The sequence below is a fragment of the Triturus cristatus genome, chromosome 2_2 (genome assembly GCF_964204655.1).
Source record: "Triturus cristatus chromosome 2_2, aTriCri1.1, whole genome shotgun sequence".
Lineage (NCBI taxonomy): Eukaryota > Metazoa > Chordata > Amphibia > Caudata > Salamandridae > Triturus > Triturus cristatus.
In genome coordinates this window covers 861,552,095-861,570,416 of record NC_140582.1, presented here as the reverse complement: position 1 = coordinate 861,570,416, position 18,322 = coordinate 861,552,095, and the positions used below count along the sequence as shown (strand labels likewise).

Genomic DNA, 18,322 nt, shown 5'->3' with positions numbered 1-18,322 from the left:
ACCATAACGATGACGGCAGCCAATAAGAATGGTGGACGGGGCTTAAACTCCACTTCTGAAATCTCCTCGATTATAAGAAGCCTCGCAGAGCGAGCAGCGTATTCGCGCTGCAGCGCTAGGCGAGACCTAAAAAAAGGGAACATAGAAATAAGTTTCAATTAGTGAGTGCCAAGAGAATGCAGTTTGTCGTAAGAGGATGCTAGAATTAATAAAAAGCACATTTTCTGGTTCCATAGTTTCCATCTTGCTCATTACAAAAGTGGAGTGTGAGTGATTCTGACTGTAAGATTGAGGGACTACTCTCACCAAAGACAAGCATTGGCATAGCCAATAGGTCTCGCCTTTGGGACCTTATAAGTATTTAATGCTGCAGCACAATATCCTTGGTGCAACATCAACTGTTGCATGGCTAAACACTTATAATGTCCCAAAAGCGAGACCTATTGGCTATGCCAATGCTTGTTGTATCTTAATAGTCATTGCAGGCTTGTGTTTTTCTGACCCAGGAGAACTTTCAAACTCTAAAAGATTTTACTTTTGTAACACCTACATCACTCTACCTGGCAACAAATCTTACAAGCACTCTGTGCTTTTCAGGATTCTTCCACTTACAATCTGCAAACTGCATCTCGACAAAAAAAGCTCTTTTCAGATCAGATTAGGGCCAAGCAGTATTCCTTCACACCAAACTATACAAGTAGAACTAGAGGTTTCCTTAATGTGAACTTAAGGCCACACACTGCCAATTGGTTATGTGTAGGCTGAGCCGGCCTTTGCTGAAATAGCGCCCTGGGCGTGGGCGAAGACAAATGTGGCGCCCTTGCTGAATGTAGTGAATTAAGCGAGGAAGCAGGGTGTCCCTTTTGAGTTCACTGGTCAGTATAAGCAGGGGCATGTCTCCCCCATGCTGCCACACACAGAGGTGGGCTGAAACAAAACACAGCACAGCAAAGAACACAAAGGCTGAGACACTGAAACGGGAGCAATAGAACCCCCTGCTCCGTTGATAAATTCACCGATTGCTGCCACTATACCGCCGAGCTGTTGCTTCTGAACTGGGGACATTGGCGGGAGTGAGTAACGGTGTGGATTCAAGCCGTCCACATAAAGATCACTTAAGATGTACGAATGAGGGGGCAGGTTCCGGAAAGCACAAAGACTGCGCTGTCAGATCTATCATGGCACCTGCAGTCAGCAGAAGACATCTTAATAAGCAGTAATTGCAGCTAATGAGAATGATGTAAGCGCTCTTCTTTGACCTTGCTACACCTGGAAATCTTGAAACACATCTGATGGTCACACTGGTCTAATGCGTTGAGGAGTCACGTGAGAAAACTGCTCATTCTACATCGACCCAAGAGTGAAATGCGTGACACTGTGGGCCGTCCATGAAGGACTGATGCAAGTTCTGTGGGTCATTATGATTTAAAGGGGTAAGCAGCCAGATCTCTCCTTGCAATAAGGAGTGCCAAGACAATGGAGTCTATGATAAATAAAACAAAGGTAAACATGCTCTGCCTTCGCTAACATAAAACAAGCATTGGCCACGAAAGTCATCGCGATCGCTGTGAAAGCGAAAGTGATCGCGATGACGCACTAAAACACGCAAGGGATGTGCGCGCAAGAGCGCATGCTTGTTGCGCGTTCTAGCAAGCTGGCTAAAAAGCTGGGGGGAAAAATGCTACCGCCGGCCACAGCTTGCCCGCGCACATGCACTGCAAGCTGTAGCTGGCGGTAGCATTTTTTGAAGCCCTCACTTACTAAAGTCTCTCCGAGCAGCGCATGCGCGCTGACTCAGCGAGACCTAAAAAACCACTGTCTTGTGAAACCTGCCCAGACTTTTAATACAGAATTCACAGTCCACATCTTTGGGTAAAGTGTTAAAGCCAGGATTAAACAGCAAATGTCCTAGTGCCATGGCTAAAAGTTTTCCACTGTAGCACATCTATTGGCGGAGGTTGGGTGTTTGTGTCAGATAATTACATACTTTATTGAGGGGTCTCTATTAAGGATTTGTATGGCACTTACTACTTTGGCTGAGCCTGTTACTAAAAACTCCCAATATTTACAGATAAAGCTAAAAGGAGATTTTGAGGCCTAAGCTTCTATTTTATTCCAATTCAATAATCAAGTTTCTGCCTTTGTAAACTTGACTCACCAAAGGACTTGATAGCAAGCAGAGAAGACTTCCTTCTGGGTGAGGAAGAGGGATAGTAACTCAGATACAACATAACACAGTAATTTCCAATGTATATCTCTCTTAGTAACCAGGCCTACTTAGAGGCCAATATGGAATGAAACCCTCTAGATAACTCCACGGCTCACAGTCCACACCTTGAACATGCTTTCCTCCCTGATGCTGACTTTACACCCCATCTCCTCTGACTCCACCCTTCTGGCATCATTACGACCCTCAGTAACACCACATACCATACTTTTTGGCCCCTGGAAAAATATTATGTGCTAGATCCTCTTTTGCATTTGGCCAGTAGGTGTCTCCTCGCCGTTTCCATGAGTGCAACAGCTGCAGAGTCAGCATCCTGCTAATAGACAGTACCCCCCTGTTGACGTCCTTCTTGTGACGTTTTTCGTATGTGTGCTTATCCACCGCACTTCCTTTGAGGATCCTTTTTGTTTTATCAAGGGCCACCTTAATGTAATGAATCTCCTCAGATAAGGCATGTGTGATCCCTCAGACTACAGAGCAGAGATTTGGACAAGCGAGGGAGTAATCATAGTGTAAAAGCAAAGACGGGTGGAGATTAAGAAGGCTGTACTGTGTTGCAGGGGGGAAAGGAAATGGTTGACTAGAGGGCTCTAGTACTCATTCTCTGCTGTCAATAACATTGTTTATATTTTTTCTTCATCTTCTTTTCTGAGACTAAAATATCTTCCTAAGTAAAATTGGACACTTGTCTGTCCAAGATGAATCCCCTTTATCTCAACTAACTGGCAGTCAAGCTTAAATGACTTTGGTGATCCTTAAAGTACCGAGTAGCTGACGATGCTTTTAATTAAGAGACATTTATTGTTGTGGGTATTCATGTCGGTTAGCGTACTCTCCCACTAGTCAGTGTTCATAATGTGCTTCTTCTGATTTAAGGCAATAAAAAACAACAGTTTATTTTGGGGTTGGTACATCTACATATACATTTATGAAATTACCCTATATTGAAGAATAACGTGCTTATGTTCTATGTTTTGCATTTTTTTTTAAATGAATGATTTCTGAAAAATCTGTAAACTATATATGTATCATTCCTTTAGCAGTGTAGCATTTGTCATTCTGTTGGCTGTCATTCGTATATTTCCTTGTAAATCATCATGTGGCAATGCAAGATGGTCATACAGTTAAGGCATCTGAAAGGACAACGCCCATAAATGGCCTTCATACTTAGTGGTAAAAATAATGTAATCACATTTTGAAAAAACGCCACTGTAGACAATCACTTTCTCACCCTATTGCATTGTATCTTATGCTATGACCCTAAAACAACAAAGATATCAGGCTAACCTTCTATATCAGGGATCTCTTTCTTGAGCTACAGGGTATGCATACAACTTTCCCTTTCTTGATCGTATTCATATACTTGTCAACTTATTTAATGGGAAATGTATAGAACATCTTTTGAAACTTCACTATAGAAATACTTCCTGTTTCCTTGGAATAGCCTGGTGTGCTTCCGTGTAGTTACGTTTACAAGTATGTATACATAGCGGGAATGGGGTCATTTCCTGTTGCAGGAACTAGCCCTGCCACGTAGTCTTTTGGGCTATGCTTGAACATTCATTCCTCACCTCAGTCACAGCCAAAGTACAGGCTTTGGTATAGCCACTGAGTTGTCAATGACACAGACGCGGTGGTACAGAAGACCCAGGCACTGCTGCGCGTTCCAAACACTATATGGCTGTGCTATAAAGTCAAGAATCCAGTGGCCAAAGGACCCGGATGGCCCAGGAGGCTGCTTCTTACTCAGCAGTGAGTCAAGTGAGGTCCTAGGGGGCCTCGTCCTTCAATTTCCAAGCAGCTGGATGTTAGCCCAGTGTCACGCTTAAATGATGTGTGATTTGGGGGGGGGGGGGGGAGGGGATGGAAGGAAGGAGTGATGTAGGTAAATGGGGTCACTGACTATACATATGAGGTCGTAGAGGCCGCAAGGATTCCTTGAACACCTGCATTCCGGGACTAATGATGAATCCCCCACACATTATCAGCTAGCCAGTAGACTATGGGCATGAACTTTCCTGCATCATCATACCAGCCGTGGTGGGGGGGTGTGGGTGGAGGGGGGAGGGTGTCAGAATAAACCCAATGGGAAAAAGGGCAGCACAGGCGGATGAGCTCGAGGCTGCACACATCCTACATTGTTTTCTGTGCAAAGTGTTAGTGACTGCAACCCCTTTAAGAGTCGAGAGTCTGTGACCTGTCTGCAGAGCGAATAGCCCTCCCCGGAGAATTTTTGTCTCAGTGGACTATCAAAGCCAGGATCGGACTGGGACTAAAACACGGACTCGGGCACCAAATTAAAAGTGGCCCCAGAATCAGTTGCCTAAAAAAAATGGTCCACGTTTACAAATCAGGGCAGTTTTAAACTCGTATAGGCAAGCAGTGTGGGTGTTTTGCAAGGTATTGGACTCTGCATGCATTTATATTTGCTGCTGCCAATATTTGTAGCAATATCAGAAAAATCAACAATAAAAACAGGCCGACAGAACAGAAAACATGCCCACAAACAGCCCAAAAAAAACCCAGTTCCTACACTGATCTGTGAGGCAAGCCCTTCGGACACTACCAGATTGCCTTATAGGTCAGTCCGACCCTGAACAAAGCTACTGAAAACAGAACTGTAGAACAAACGTATAGTGGCTCATATATTTAATCTGCCTTCCTCATGTAAATACTTATGGTCGGCGTATTTTTAATGCAGTGCGGTGGCATTTTCTTCCTGCTTTTTCTGACAGCAGTTTCATTTCTTTTCACAACAGGTCATGGATTGACAGCGGTTAAGGAAAAAGCTGGAGCCACACTTCGAATTCATGGCACAACTTCTCATGAAGATACGTGCTCTGACACCTCTGAAACTGTAAAAGCAGGTACTTTTTTCACAGTCCAAACATTTATTTGAGTTGTCTGATTTCTTCAGGGTCTCAAGTTGCAAGTACTAGAATGTGCATATAAAGCCTTTTACTCCCAAATCTTCTTGTGGTGCCTAAAAGAATTAGTGTGTGTTCTTATTAGGCCGTCACACAGTTATTAATTCGTGCCCGATTTCTGGGACACATTAATGAATATCTGCATAATGTGACGGATTTTTTTTCTTCCAAGAAATCAGTTGTGAAAATGCGCGCTTAATGGGATGAAGTGTAGCTATTTCCTCGCCGCCACCTGTAGCTTTTTTCATCAACCTTAGTTATCAACAGTGGCCAGAGGTCCTAAGGCGCAGCATGTCACTGCCTACAAACAGATGACTTGTTACTGGTACGTTGTTTTTTACTGGATTGCAGTATGTACGTGGTGGCAAAGGGTTGTTACAATGAATGCCCCACCCTTGTGTCTGAGTCATGGCTGATGCATCATTTGTTTCCACTAGGTAGTCACTTTGTAAATCTTTGCCAGTTGAATCTTAACCCTAAGAGCAGTGGTTGTTGCTGCCTTTCAGATTCTTTGTGGTAACTTCCCCTTCTGTCACACAGCCAGCCACCAGAACAGTTGCTCGTTTTTCTTGAACTGTTCATCTTCTGCAGTTTATATCACCAGAATGTTGCACTATTGATTCCGCTGGCAAATAAAAGAGCTATTAAGAAAGGAACCTGGTAGTAAAGTTGTCGAATGAATGTGAACACCTGACATGGTCTTTAGCGACACATTGGAGTATGTACTTTAAACTATCCATCTCTGGCCCGATTACACGTTCAGAGCTAAATAGCGATTGCTCTACAAACAGGAGTTTGGACAGGGACTGAATATTACGAGTTGTGTGATAAATTATCACATCTTCCCAGCTTTGAACTGATACATTTGAGCAGGTCAACGCTGGAGGAAATGAGGCAGAAAAAAGCAAAATGTGAAATTCTGGATACTAAATATGAATTCTACATGTTAGTCCTCATTTTAAAAATGAAATAGAATGTATTTACCACATAGAGTGGTGTAGAGTGCAGTGATGCAGAGTGCAGTGATGCAGAGTGTAGTGGTACAGAGTAGAGTGCCATAGAGTGCAGAGGCATAGCGTGGTGCAGAATAGGTGTCGTAGAGAGGTGCAGAGTAGAGTCAAGTGGTTTAGAGTGTAGTGGCACAGAGTAAAGTAGCGCAGAGTAGAGTGCAGTGGCATATTGTGGAGTGCTGCAGATTAGAGTGGCATAGAGTGTAACGGTGTAGAGTGGCATAGAGTTGAGTGGTGGAGAGTAGATTGCAGTGGTGTAGAGTGCAGTGGCATAGAGTGCAGTGGTGCAGAGTAAAGTGGCATGGAGAATAGTGGCAAAGAGTGCAGTGTTGCAAAGTAGAGTGTCATAGGGTGCAGTAGTTTCGAGTAGAGTGGTGTAGAGTTTAGTGGCATAGAGTACAATGGTGTAGAGTAAAATAACAGTGGTGTAGTGTGTTGCAGAGTAGAGTATAGGTGCATAGAGTTCAGTTGGGGCAGAGTAAATTGGCATGCAGTGGCATGAAGTGCATTGGTTTTGAGTATAGGAGTGTAGAGTGCGTTGACGTAGAGTTTAGAGGCATAGAGTAGAGTGTCGGAGTGCAGTGGCGAAGAGTGGAGTGGCTCAGCATAGAGTGCAGTGACGTAAAGTGCATTGTTTCAGAGCAGATTGAAGTGGTATAGAGTGTCATGGTGCAGGGTAGTGTAATATAGGGAAGAAGGTAGCGGCGTAAAGTAGAGTCACATAGAATGCAGTGGCATAAAATGGCATAGAGTGCAGTGGTGCAGAGTAGATTAGAGTGGCGTAGAGTGCATTGGCATGGAGAGGATTGCTACAGAGTATGTGCATTGGTGTAGAGTGTATTGGCATAGAGTGCAGTATTGCAGAGTAGAGTGGCAGGCATGGAGTAGAGTGGTGAAGGGTAGAGTAGAGTGGCGTAGAGTGGCGCAGCGTAGATTGCAGTGGCATAGGGTGTTGTGTCGTAGAGTGGAGTGGCATAGAGTAGAGTGCCGCAGAGTGCAATAGTGTACAGTGGATTTTTTCAGATTAAAGTGAAGTGGCATAGAGTGGAGTGGTGGAGGGTAGAGTGCAGTGGCATAGAGTGTCGTACAGTGCAGTGGTGCAGATCAGATTAAAGAGGGGTAGAGTGGATTGGCGTAGAGTGCAGTGACATGGAGTGTAGTAGAAGAGAGTACAGTGCAGTGCTGCAGATTAGAGTGGCGTAGAGTAGTGTGGCATAGAGTGAAGTGGCGTAGCGTAGATTGCAGTGGCACAGTGTGGAGTGGCACGAACTGGAGTAGAGTGGTGTTGAGTGCAGCAGCGCAGAGTAGATTATTACAGAGTAGAGTGAAGTGTCGTAGAGTGGAGTGGTGTTTTTTGAGTGCACTGGCATAGAGTACAGTGGTGCAAAGCAGATTAGAGTGGTGTAGAGTTTATTGTCGAAAAGTGCAGTAGCACTGAGTAGAGTGCAGTGGCACAGAGGGCAGTGGTGTAGAGTGCAGTGGTGCATAGAGTGGCATAGAGTGCATTGGCATAAAGTCAAGTGGTGCACAGTAGAGTGGCATAGAGTGGAGTGGTGCAGAGTAAAGTCGAGTGCAGCGACGGAGCGTAGAGTGGTGCTGAGTAGAGTGGTCTCGACCAGAGAGATGTAGAGTGCAGTGGCATAGAGTAGAGTGGAGTGGCATAAAGTGGAGTATGCATGGTGCGGTAGCACTTTGCCTTTACAGACAACACATTTTCAATTGAAATGACCATCACATTTACACAGTCATACAGTTTTACAGATAAAGTATTCAGCACAAACGATAATGTGTGGAACTGTCAGCACTTAGTATATTGATTTGTTTTGATCATATTAAAATATTTATTTCCACCACAATTCCAAATTACAAAAATAATTGCTTCATGCGTGCTTTCTTAATTCTAAAATATTTGCACAGTTAACAGACATTTAAATGATGTTGTGTGCTACAGAGAAGCCTTTCTTTCATGGCACATTTGTCACATAAATCCTCTCACTTTGTAGTCAGTGAAAGAATAGTAAACACCAAACTCCCCCCAAAGTCGGAGCCTGACATTTGACCTCTGTCTCTGAATGCACAGGAAATGTGGCATAATAAGAATAAGATTTGAAGGCCTGTTTACAGCTAGCCCTCGGAAGAATACAGTAAATAATGCTCCACGGGAGGGAGGAACTCAAGCTGGATAACCGAAAACAAATAAAGACAGTCATTAAAAAGCAAGCAAATGTGAGTTACAAACCGCAAAGCAATGGACGCAATGCATTCCCAGGGAAGCATTCCGAATGTCCCCAAGATGTCTTTAGCAAACCAGACAGCTGGGCTGTGTGGTAGGCTTTGACCTAAAAACTATTCTGGCAAAAGAGAATTATCGTACTACCAATGCATACGAAATGTTGAAACTGAACTGTCTAAAAGTTTTGAAAGTCAAACATATACGCATATATTTATAAGCATTGTTGATATTCAAGCAGAGGTGTGTAATTGGAGCAAATGTGGTGAGTAATTTAGACACAGTGTACGTTTACACATTTGCACTTGTAAAGTGTTTTTCTTTTTCTCTAATTGAAAAATATTTTTCCCTGTGGACAACTGCTTTCCTGTACACCTCCACCAATGTTGGGAGTGTTCAATCCACTTTCCCACCCCAAATACAAATATACACCTGTCCAGGACAGGAGTACATGTTGTAGCATATATGGGGTAGGAAAGGGCCTGCAAATGTTTCTGAAGAGCACATACATGATAGTTTATGAGTATTCCCTTACTCTGGCCATTGTTTCCACCTAGAAATACACACCTCTGCCCCCGTGATGGCAGGGTGTATTTATATCCCACATAGTAATAGATCATATTGTTATAATATTACATGTGAGTAAGTTACTTTATGAGTTTAAATTCATACTTTGTGAATTTAAAACGTGAATTTACTTTCGGAAAACCACTTATGCACCAAAGTCACCCTTAGTTCATAATTGGTTTTGTGACTTTTGCCCTAAAGACCCTCAAGCCGAAGAAAGTTAGCTGGGTGAGTCTGTATGGTCAGAGGATGTCCAGGAGTGTCCACCCTCTGACTGCTGAAGTCGAAGGGTTTGATGATAGATTTCAGTGCCATCTCCTGGAACAATGGAAAATTATAGGAGCGATGGAATATTGCTGCGGATATTCTTTTTTTTTTTTTTTTTATATGCTTATTAGAATTTTCGGAAAAATTTCAAAAGCATAAACATTATCGCATGTGCAACCAATCTTCAGTATTTGACCGCACCATCACATCTAATCGCAGCAGTTCTTGAGCGACCAATTCTTTGAGATGTTCCACCTAATGCTCAATCATAACTTTATTGTTACCAGTCCTCACAAATATCAACATTTTATAGTTAAGGGAGGCCTGTTATTTGGGGGGTCCATTATGTTTGTAAATATGTCCAACCCAAGTCACAAATCCTCTACCACTTTGTCACCTGTGCGGGTGAGTTGCATGATTGGTTCAGCCTACTCCAATAAATCTCTCTTCCAGACTCTTACCTCCATGGCTCGGGTTGCAGGCCAGTGTATGGCGATCTGGCATCTTTGCTAGGACTACCCCGAGTGCCACCATCCATGTTTCCATTTTCAATTTCCTGCATTGTGGCATTACCCTCAGCAAGCACCGTTTATGGTCCCTGTCAGAACCGTTCCCTCTAGGTACAATAATGTACTAATCACTTCTGCTCAGAATTCCACTGGTGGCTGACAGGGCCATGTCTGTGTGAAAAGTCTGCTGAAGGCAGTCCACATCTACCACAGACATTGGGGTTCACTGGGTATATCTTAGAGAGGTTTCTGGGGGCCATGTAGGTTCTATGCAAGATATTTCACTGGATAAGCTTAAGTCTAGTGTTAGTGGACCCTGTCGGACCTGATCACATGCTTTTCCCTATTCTGCTCTGGTCAACTCGCCTGAGCAATCCACGCTCCATCAGCCCCTGGCATGAGTTGTCTTGTCCCCCCTATTTGTAAGCGAAGCTACTTGAAAATGCGTTATCAGCCTCCTGCAACCAGCCAGGTCTACTAATGGTCGTATAACTGCATGTTCCTACGGCTATTGTTGTGCATACTCAACACAATTCATGTTTAAGTATCCTATCAGCGTGGCCAACAAACCAGAGAACAACTTCCTTCTCTCAGAATTCATGGTCCTGTTAAAATGATAAATAATATATTTTTTCATTAAATAGAATGTGCTTCTGAAACAGAAGAGAGTACTGCCGAAGCTCCACCAGCTTCTCCTTCAGCTAGTTCTCGCGGAGTGTTGTCGACAATCACAAATGTTGTACAAAACACAGTAAGTAGTTCTTCTGATACCTGTATTGTTGTTTGTGAATGTTCAGTTTTATCCTAACATGAGCATCTTGTACACTAGGAGTTTTATCTTAACAGAAGCATCTCGTACACTAGGAGTTTTATCCTAACAGAAGCATCTCGTACACTAGGAGTTTTATCTTAACATGAGCATCTTGTACACTAGGAGTTTTATCTTAACAGAAGCATCTCGTACACTGGGAGTTTTATCCTAACAGAAGCATCTCGTACACTAGGAGTTTTATCTTTACATGAGCACCTCGTACACTAGGAGTTTTATCTTAACATGAGCATCTTGTACACTAGGAGTTTTATCTTAACAGAAGCATCTCGTACACTGGGAGTTTTATCCTAACAGAAGCATCTCGTACACTAGGAGTTTTATCTTAACATATGCATCTCGTACACTAGGAGTTTTATCTTAACATATGCATCTCGTACACTAGGAGTTTTATCTTAACATATGCACCTCGTACACTAGGAGTTTTATCTTAACATGAGCACCTCGTACACTAGGAGTTTTATCCTAACATGAGCATCTCGTACACTAGGAGTTTTATCTTAACATATGCATCTCGTACACTAGGAGTTTTATCTTAACATATGCATCTCGTACACTAGGAGTTTTATCTTAACATATGCATCTCGTACACTAGGAGTTTTATCTTTACATGAGCACCTCGTACACTAGGAGTTTTATCTTAACATGAGCATCTCGTACACTAGGAGTTTTATCCTAACAGAAGCATCTCGTACACTGGGTGTTTTATCCTAACATGAGCATCTCGTACACTGGGTGTTTTATCCTAACATGAGGATCTCGTACACTAGGAGTTTTCTCCAGCTCCCCCGGGTCCATTGAAGCAGACACAGCCGGTGCATTCGAAGATATAGAGGAGAAAAAGAGATAGAGGAGGGAGGGAGAGAGAGGGAGAGAGAGGGAGAGAGAGGGAGAGAGAGGGAGAGAGAGAGAGAGCGAGAGAGAGAGAACGAGAGAGAGAGAGAGAGAGAGAGAACGAGAGAGAGAACGAACGAACGAACGTTAGGGCTGACGTTTTGTGCCAGGCCTGCTTTTGATTCACTATCTAGAAAGGGGTAAATGTTGGCAAGTGTCAATAACAGGCATTCAGGCCACACCCTGAGCACGAAGCCCAAAGGTCCAAGAGACCTATTCACAAATGCATTTTGATATAGGTAAAATAGTACTCACGCAGAACTCTTTTACAAACTAAAACATGGCTTTGTGAATTGGCTCAAAACATCTAAAATGAGACTATAATGGGAATAGTCACTGCATATTCATATCAATTATTATAACTAGAAAGGACTGTTCTCTTTTTGCACTTTTACTAATATAGAAAGTTGGACATTTCAGGTTGGAATCACAAAGGCATATAAGAATACGTAAAAATGTACACTTGTAATACCACTTCTGCTACTCATAAATGCGATTGTGGTCTTTTGGGGGATTTCTGGCTATCGCCAGAACCTAAGAAAGGGTGATTTATTTTTTTTGTTTGCTTAGCTCTTTTGTATAAAAAAGAATATTTATTTATTAGTGTTTTCTAATGTATTCATTTAATTTGTAGACATTTTTATTGAAAACTGTACATTGCTGGTTAAAAAATAACTCCTATTTAATTAAGAAATAATATAGAATAATAGTTACAAATTGAAGATGCAGGACGTAAAAGAGAAGCAAAAAAGGGGGAAGGTCAGTTGACATATGAAAAGACCTCTATAGGCAGACAGCTCAAACAGCCCCGGTTTTGAAGGCCTGGTTTTGAACTTCATAACATGCTTCATCCTAGATTTCAGAATTGTGTGTGTTTAGTCTTACTCTGGTTGATAGCAATTCAAGGCTTAGACTAAAGTGCAAAACACAAGACTCTATTTTTTGTGCAAACCGATAACTCCCTACCTTTGCGCAGTGCAATGCTTAATTTGTTAAAAAATTATTAATTTGTGGAAGGTCCAAAATTGTTGAGCCCCCCCTATTGGGTTTGCTGGATACCAAGACTGCCCAGATTTGGATTCCACCTCATTCCTTGAAAAATCTTTTTTCTTTATTTCACTTTTGCCTTCTACCTTCATTAATTCTTTCCTATCTTTCTCTTCCTTCTTCTTTCTCCGTTTTATGCCTATTTCTTTCCTCTTCTGGGTTAAAGTTTGATGAAAAATGTGTCCCTGTCCCCAAAATGAGTGATGGCTCCACCACCTTTAACCACCTTACACAATACCATAGTATCATTCATGCACAGTCGCACCATGGAACTTTCTCAATGGAACATTAAATGTGGCTTTTCTGCTAGAAAAAATAAAGATTAATTTTAATTTTACAGCTCATGTTTAATACCATTCAATATTAGTATCCTGTTTACCTGATAAAGTGCCTGTTGTTGCATGAAGGGGAAAACTGTTCTGACTGGAGGACTGGACGCCCTCGAATTTATTGGCAAGAAAACGATGAAAGTGCTGGCAGAAGGTGATCCTGGATTTAAGAGAACCAAGATATTGATGCAGCGGACTGCCTCCCTGTCTCAGGTAAGACTGCTTCAGATGCACTGGCAGAAGATTTAAACGCCCTCTGATGGATGGTGGCTGTGCCAGTGTGAGAGAAAGCTATTAAGAGCTCTGTAATTAATGAGAATGGTTAAATTAAGCTCGTAATTGTTTTTCTGCCTCTTGGGAAATCTGTGGCTAATGCATGTAAATCATAAAGCGACCTTGGTAGTGGAAATACTGCAGTGTATTCTCGCATTCAGATTCGGTGAGGGAAAAGACACTCTCCTCTTTATGAATACTGCTAAAATTACACACACAAAAAACAGTAAAGCGTGTATCCTTTGTATGCGGCCAGTCTATTGGAAGCTTCGCTTTAGAAAGCATATTTTTGTGAGTTTCTTTTCGTTGCCCTTCCGTCTTTTCCCTAATGTGTTTTACTATTATTTTATTTTCTGTAAAACATTCAATATTGTCTCAAATATCCCCGTGTTTTCCGTTGGCCATAAACGTACTTCATTTCAGCATATTGCAGCTCTCCGTCTGAATGGCGTTCTGCTGTTGCACTGTGTCGATTGGTTTCAGAACTCTAGACTGCCAATTTTTGAAAACGTGTTAATAACCCAGCTCACACCCACAATTCCCAAAAGGAGGTGTTGTAACCATGCCGAGAACGGAGCTGGGATCGCATCTTCAGTTGCCCTGCTGGCGCCTTCCTTTTGGCTGCCCAGAGGGTGGTGCTCCATGAGGTATTTGTAGTGCCGGATGTGGATTGGTGAAACAGGATTGGGAAATGCAGCACCGGTCAAGCGATGTCAAACTCATGCTGCTTCTTCACACCTCTAAAGACCTTCGAACAGGAGCCATACCACTGCTGGACCATACTCTATAAACCCTTCAGATCCCCTCAAACTTGACTATCGCTGAGTAACTTGACGGGCTTCAGAGGCTAACCTCCCTATAGTCCTATAAATAACCTCTGTGTGAATCTCACTACTCCCATCTACTACAGTAGGGTCCTATGCTCTGAGTGCATATGTATTATTAAGTAACATGGAATGGGTAGCCAAAAACTCTTGGAGTTATTTAGATCCTGATGGGTGGCCCACTGGTCTGATGGGTTGAGGACCACATGCCAAATCTAGAGATTGCTGCCAGGCAGGCAGGTGTTTGTGTGTCTTCAGCAAAGCTGCTAGTGCATTGGCTCGCCTGATGCGCCATGTCTGATGCGCTCGCTGAGCAAAGGTTTTTTTGTTTTCAAGAAAGCAGACTCGAAAAGCAACAGTTTGTTTCCTATAAGTAAAAAAAATAAAGGCCCTGGCTCGTAGGATGTTTTCTCCTTGTCCTTTATGGTCACTGTATGATTTACCCCACGTGGGACGGCAGTCCTGGAAAGAGAAATCTATTGATCGGGGCACAAGTCCTAAAAAAAGAAGTGGGGGGGATTAACCAAGTTAGGCAGTATGCAAGTGACATCATAGCGCATTAAGACATCAGAACGCATTTCTTCACAGCTCGTTACATCACAGGATGTGCCATTACAGGAAGTGGTATCACAGCCCATTACTTCACAGGAAGTGAAATCACAAGAAGTGACATGAGAACTTAAGACCTCACACATGAGTACATTTGAGCGCATTATGAGATTTAATAAATTACATTTTGTGTAGGGATTGTGCCAAAAAGGTGCCACACCCCTGATGCTAAATTGGAGCCTCAACTTCTACATGTATTTATTTTTAAACTCTGCCACAAAGAAATTGGAAAGAAGGAGAAAATTGGCAGTAGATTTGTTCTGTTTAATTGGTTACTCCTTCACCTCCGCCTTTACTTTTTGTTCCGCTCGAATTTAAAGTAAAAAAGCCCCCTTGCACCCTGCAGTTGCTGCTTGGAAAGCTGACAGACAACGTGCAGGCACTGCTGAATCCCTCAGTTCAGCATATTTCAGTGGGGCCCAACTTCTTGGCAGGGGAGACGGCGTCCACCTTGTGAAAATAGTGGGTGCACCCCATCCACCCTCGTGTACCCCTGGCCCGGTTTTAGAGGGTGAGCCAGAACCACCCAAGGCCATTCAGAAGTGGGAAAGCAGGTCCACATTCCTGGGCCGACTTTCCTGGCGCACAACCCAAAAAGCTGCTACAGCTTGAGTGTGACTCTCAGCAAGCCACAGTCAGGCCAGTCGATTGTCATGGGCAAAGTTACAATGGGCCGGCAGAGTAGGCACACCATTATGCATCTCCCCCCATCCCAGGCCTCAGTAAGTGACTTTGGGTCCTCGGGGAGCTGCTGATGCTTTTGAGCAGCACAATTAACAAGTCTTGGACGGGTAACGTTGCCTTTAGTACCTCGCAGCAGGCCACAACGATCATGTATAAAAGCTATGGGGGTCTGGTGCCAGCATTCTTGGTTTAAAAACTGCGGTGACACACCAGATGGAAATTGGAAGTTTCATTCTAATGACATTTCTTCAGTTTATGGAATGGAGAGGGTGCTGTGCACAGCTGAGAAAGGTGGAACTTCAGAAAAAACCCTAAGAACTGAAATTACTTTCCTTTTTTTTTTTTTTTAAATGACTAGAAATGTGTAGAAGAAAAACTTGATTTTGACACCTTTGCAATGCAACAATTAATTCACCCTCTATGTTGGGGGAAAAGGAGAGGTAACAGCACAGGAGGGATAAAGAGAGAGACCGAGACTAAAGGAAATAAGAGACGGAGTGGGGAGTAGAGACAAACAGAGAGGCGGAGAGGAAAGAGGGAGAAATGATTGAGGAGAGAAGAGGGGAGGAAAAGAATTATAGATAAGCACAATGGGGAAGTGAGAGAGGAAAACAGCCAAGGAAAAGATGAAGTGAGGACAGCCTAAGTGGAGAAAAGGGTAGAACAAGAGATTGGTAAAAGCAGAGTAGGAACAAAAGTGGAGAGAAGGGCGGTGGCAAAGGGAGAAAAAGAATAGTGAATGACAAAGCCAAGGATGGAAGCAGAAGAGGGTGTTAAAAGTTTTCTGGTCAGTAATAATAAGGAAAGGATGGATCAAGGCCTCACACACACTTCTTTTTCTGATGGTCCAGCAGTCTACAGCTTGATTTAGAGGTTAGTGATACCTAGAGGAAGTGCCAAATCAGGAGTAGAACCCAAGAAAGGTCTAATGTGGTCCTATCCCTTCTAGAAAGGGATAGTATGGTCAAAGAAATGTCATCTGTGGATTCTGTACTGTATCTAAATATTCCTCCAGAAATAGGTGGATTTTCCTTTACTACTACTATTGGTAGAACAAGGCCCCGCCACTTCCATGAATAACCTTTGAAAGCATGCAGAACTGAAAGCACTTACAAGGACATCTATCTATTTCATGTCTACAGAGAATGGTCTTCTGCAAATGGCAAGGTTTGATAAAGCAGGTAGCTACTGACAGCAGCAAGTCAGTAAATGTAACACAATGAAATATAACATTAGGTGCAGGACACAGACAAGTTCAGGGGCTAGAGGGAAATGAAGGTGACAGACATGAGAAAACACAATTGAAGAAAAGGAGACTTTTCAAGACAGGAAAAAGAACTGAAGTAAAACTCAGAGGCAATAGGAATTGAGAGAGTGTGGAATAAGGACATGGGAGGTAGTATAGAGTGTATGTGGGAGACAGAGGAGTGAGAAAGAGGGAGAAATTATAGACTTGACAGAGGGAGGAAATAGTGCATGGGAAATGGAAAAGGAGGAAATCAGGGCAACTATGGAGAGAGAGAAAGACAGGAAAAAAGAGATGGATAACGAGAGAGATGGAATAATGGGAGGTAGAATGAGAAAGAAGGAGATTAAAATAGATAGAGGGGTTTGTAGAATGAGAGCGACAGAGTGAAGAATTGGTAGGACAGACATACAGGAACATAAAAAGAAGATTTAGCAACTTGGGGATGACATGTGCCCCAGGGGTCTAAGGTGGACCGGATCTTTAATGGTTAATGTCCCTGAGAGGGAACCTCTGGGCACTTGAGTGTGGCCAGGCACCACAAGTAAATGACACTGAGCACAGACCCTTAGCACCCCCTGGTGAGCCAGAGCCATTGGGACAAGCAGGAGCCTTGAAGACCTTGGAGTGAGAAGTGTTTGGGCAACTTGGAATACACATAAAGCTCAGGACCCTGAGGGTGAGCTTGAGGCTTAGGGACCCAAACTCACCCTCAAAGCAAGGATTTGAGGGTGAGCAGGAGCTTCAGCTGCCTGGTGGTGACAGTACACCTCATGCACTTAGGGTGAGCAAAACATCAAGGAAGCTATACCGATATATAAGTTATGTGGAATTTCACGGTAAACATGAGGCTCAGGGAAATCAGGATGTCCTGGAGCTTCCAAGTAAGACTGAGCAAGTGCTACAAGATATGCCGGTGAACATGAAAATCAGGTGACCAGATGAGCTGGAATCCAAAGGCCCCTGAGAGTGAGCTGGAACCCTAAGGATCTGAGCCTGAGCAGGCATCTCAAAGGACCGGAGAGTGGAAATGAGCTCCAGGGTCCCTTTAATAAGTGGGTAGTTTAGAGACCAACGGATGATGAGCAAGAGTCTGAATGCCTAAAGAAGATTCTTAAGTGTGAACAGAAGCCTAAATACAAGAGGATATGCATGACCTTCTGGGTTCATGTTGGTCAGGGCCAAGCAAGGATGCATAAGAAGGACCAGAAGTTGTAGGACCTGATTGCAGAGAGAGAATTCAGAGATCAGAGAATGAGTAATGGCTTAGAGGATCGGAGATCGAGCAACTGTTTCAGGAACAGATTAATTGGAAGACTTGTGAGTGAGCTGCAGAGAAATAATAGTGTTTCCAGCAAGTGGATAACCTTAATGGTCCTAGAACATTTGAAAAGTTTAATTTATCACAAATGTCTCCCATGATTATCTCCCTGATACTATCCAAGCAATATTTCATGAAAGGATGGTGATCTGCAAAGGTGAGCCGCTAGTTTTTGGGTGCCTGGGCCACTTTTTTGTCCTGATTCACCCCAGGACATAGGCTAATTTTAGACTTGGGGACAAGTTTGATGTCAGCAGGTATGGTAGCTGCTGCATGCACAAATGAACAGCACATATATCCTGAACACTCTCTATGCTCCATTTGCAACCATTTTGCACCATAACGCTGTGATTTTTTTCAAAAGCACCTTTTCTGATGTACCGAAGAGGATACATTGTTGCCATTTTGACAAGCCGTGATACAGGCACAGTAGCCATTTACTAGGAAGAAATTACGAGACCATCTGAACACTTGAAATTATTTTGAAGTCATAGGTACAATAATTGGTAAGGACGTTAGAGGTGTCGCG

General features: G+C 43.1%; 1 protein-coding gene across 1 annotated transcript in view; it reads left to right on the top strand.

Annotated features, from left to right (window-relative positions):
• The window catches only part of FAM114A1 (family with sequence similarity 114 member A1), a 199,670-nt gene that overhangs the window by 72,033 nt on the left and 109,315 nt on the right, over positions 1-18,322 (top strand). Inside the window, exons 4-6 of the mRNA XM_085642273.1 lie at positions 4,987-5,094; positions 10,382-10,488; positions 12,915-13,049. Of these exons, the coding sequence (XP_085498399.1) occupies positions 4,987-5,094; positions 10,382-10,488; positions 12,915-13,049 (350 nt within the window). The remainder of the gene's footprint in view (positions 1-4,986; positions 5,095-10,381; positions 10,489-12,914; positions 13,050-18,322) is intronic.